This window comes from Enhydra lutris, unplaced genomic scaffold (genome assembly GCF_002288905.1).
Source record: "Enhydra lutris kenyoni isolate GAN:26980312 unplaced genomic scaffold, ASM228890v2 scaffoldscaffold219, whole genome shotgun sequence".
Lineage (NCBI taxonomy): Eukaryota > Metazoa > Chordata > Mammalia > Carnivora > Mustelidae > Enhydra > Enhydra lutris.
The window spans coordinates 151,529-154,427 of record NW_019154303.1 but is presented as its reverse complement, the minus strand read 5'-3'; the positions used below and the strand labels follow the sequence as shown (position 1 = coordinate 154,427).

Below are 2,899 nucleotides of genomic sequence, written 5' to 3'. Positions count from 1 at the left end.
AGAGTTCTTATGTAATAGCTGTTTTAAACTCTTTATCAATTTGTTCTAACCACTGTGTCACAATTGCATTAGTATCTGTTGACTACGTTTTCCTAAGTCAGCTTAGATTTTTCTGATTCTTTGTGCTAAGTAATTTTGGATGACTTCCTGGATATTTTAAATATTATATTAATAAATTCTGGGCTTTGTTTAAATGTTGTGGAGCATGTTGATTACATATGTATATGAATATATATGTGTATACACATATATACACATATATATACATATATACAAATTTTATTTTTTGTTTTTAATTTATTTAGGTTTTTTTGCGGGCACTTGGCCTAGTTAGGATCTGGCCACACATTGCAACCTGCCTTCTGTGGGCTGTCTCTAATGTCAGTCCAGTTTCCAAAGCCTTTGCAGCACGACCCAACTCTGCCTCACTCGTGCACAACCCAGTGCCAGCCTGGGTCTTGGGTTGTCGACTCTCCATTCAGTTCTCAACTTCTTGGGTCTACAGTTAGGACCGGATCCATGCATGTGTCGCTCTGGGATGAGCCCAGGACTTCATGAACAACATATAGTATGCTTTCCTGAATGGCCGCCTCCCTCTGCAATTCCAGGTACTTTCTGGTCCCCTGGTCTCCCTTGTCAGTCACGGAACTGGAAAACAGGCTCTACCGAAACTGCTCTGTAATGCTGTCCTGTGCAACTGTACCTGGTCCGTTGCCAAGCGATGGGTGAGTGGAGGAAGAAAACAAAACTAAGAGGAGTCTTCCCACCATCTCTGAGCCACAGCCGCCCTCTGCAGGGCAGAAGTCCCCTTCTGAAGTCCTGGCTCTCGTGCGCTCCCTGGGCAGCTCCTGCTGCCATCGTCGTGGGTCTGCCTGGAGAGAAAAGAGGGAAATGGGATTCCTGCATCTCTGAGAGTTAGGACCTTTCTGTTCCGGCCTCTAGCCAGGGCTCGAGGGCTTCTCCTGGAACCTCTCTGTCCATGACCCAGTGCCCACGTCTGGGCTGACCGACAGATGCTGGAGGGAAAAGTAAATGATGCCTCCTGGTTTCTCCTCCTTGCCGCGGCTGGCTTCCTAGAGCCCTGAGATGACTGTTTCAGGCTGCCCAGGTTTCACAGGGCACTCGGGGGAGACGTGGGGTAGGCGTGCTTAGTTCGTCCCATCTGGACACAGAGTGTGGTCTGCAGTCTAAGGTCATGAGTGGGAAAAACATTTCTTCGTACTGTCATCCGTCAAGGCATGTTCATGTGTTCTTTACACCGTGACTATCCACCTCTCAATGGTTTTGTCATCTGAAGTAGGAAACTTCCTTTTTCTCAATGGCAAGGCTCAGAAATGCCAGGATTTCTCCACATGGCAGCGTCTCCTATGCGGCCCCAGGAAGGGCTGGCCACCGCAGCCTTGGTAGACGTTCAGTTTTGGCCTCTGCTCTGATACAAGGGCCACTGGAGAGTCTGGGCCAGAGGACTGACGTGCCCTGACTTTTCCGTCGGGCCATTCTGTGGCGTCTCCGCTAAGTGGGCAGAAGCAGCTGCAAGCATGCCAGTCAAGCCACCGGGAGGGGGCGCTGGATCCGGTTTTGACATTCAAAGCAATGCGATTTGTATTTGAGGATGAGTCCGACGTGTGTTAAGAGAGGGAAGAAGTTATGAGTGGCTGTTACGTTCTCCGTCTAAGTGAAAGGAAGCATGGAGTTGCCGTGCCCTGAGTTGGGGAAGGTTGTCATGGAAACACTTTTTTTCCTTCTTTTGGACAAACTGTTCTGAAATGCCTGTCAAGGCAGAGAGGTACAGCCTAAGCAGCTGGGTGGCATGGGGGGAGTGCAGGGAGACGGCCTGGGGTACAGCGATGGCAGAATCATTGACAATCCTGTTGGGAACAGCTCATCACTGGAGAGCAGAGAGAGGGAGGGCTGAGGACACAGGCCGGGGGCACCACAACAGGATGCCGCTGGCACGGGGAAGGAAGGAGGGAAAACCCAGACTTTTGTGGGTAAGCTGGCAGCTGAACAAAGACATGAATCAGAGTGAGTGAGGACAGGAGGTCAAGGTCAGGTCCGATGCTGTCCGATGCCACCTGAGAGCAGAGTGCGGGTTTAGCCAGGTTGAGGTCTCACTGATGCCTGGAAAAGGCAGTTTTTAGGGAGTGATAAAGGAGAAGGCTGGAAGAGAACATATTCAAGAGGGATTAGAAGGAAGTAAATTAAGGTAGAGTGGATCCACTTTATTTCAGTTAGTTTGGGAGAGGGAAGTCCAGAGAAATCCACATGCTGTGGGAGGGGTGAGGACAGTTAGGACCATTGAGGTTCGCAAACTGTCAGAGGGTGACAACGAACAGGCACGTGATGGCTTCCGTCACCCCGTTTCTCAGTATCTTACCAGTTTTAGGCATCTCGGCACTCAGCCAATACTTACTCCAATTAATTAATTATCAAATCACTAGATTTTGCTGACTGGGTGATCAGTGTTTCAGATCATCCCACCGACATTCACAGCAATAGTCTGACTCAAATACTACACAGAGGACACATACTCTGAAGGTAATACAATACTCCTCATTTTTTTCTCAAGCAGAACGCCAATATACACTTTTCTTGTAAGTTAACACATTCTTAATGAGATGCAGAGTATTAGCATAGACGGTGTTTTTACGGACTCAGGCAGCTACACGTCTCCTAAAACACTGACATGCATTTCCAGGGGTCAAGGTAGTTCCTCTTGCCTCTACTTACTGTCCCCCGAGCAGAGCAGAGGCCCCAGCTCAAAGGCCGCTTCTGAATGTGGTCGGCCTGTGTCTCTCATCACAACCTGAGTGACTGGCAGGTGCTCCTTGTGGGAAAGGACTACTGTGTCGCTGGTCCTACAAAACAAATACGACCACCTTAGCGTTATTCTGAACGA

The 2,899-nt window shown here is 49.0% G+C and overlaps 1 protein-coding gene across 1 annotated transcript in view; it reads right to left on the bottom strand.

Annotated features, from left to right (window-relative positions):
* Window positions 1-2,899, bottom strand: part of LOC111140175 (contactin-associated protein-like 3) — a gene marked incomplete at its 3' end in the record, with an annotated part of 131,376 nt that overhangs the window by 9,309 nt on the left and 119,168 nt on the right. The window contains exon 17 of the mRNA XM_022492516.1: window positions 2,731-2,858. Within this exon, the coding sequence (XP_022348224.1) occupies window positions 2,731-2,858 (128 nt within the window). The remainder of the gene's footprint in view (window positions 1-2,730; window positions 2,859-2,899) is intronic.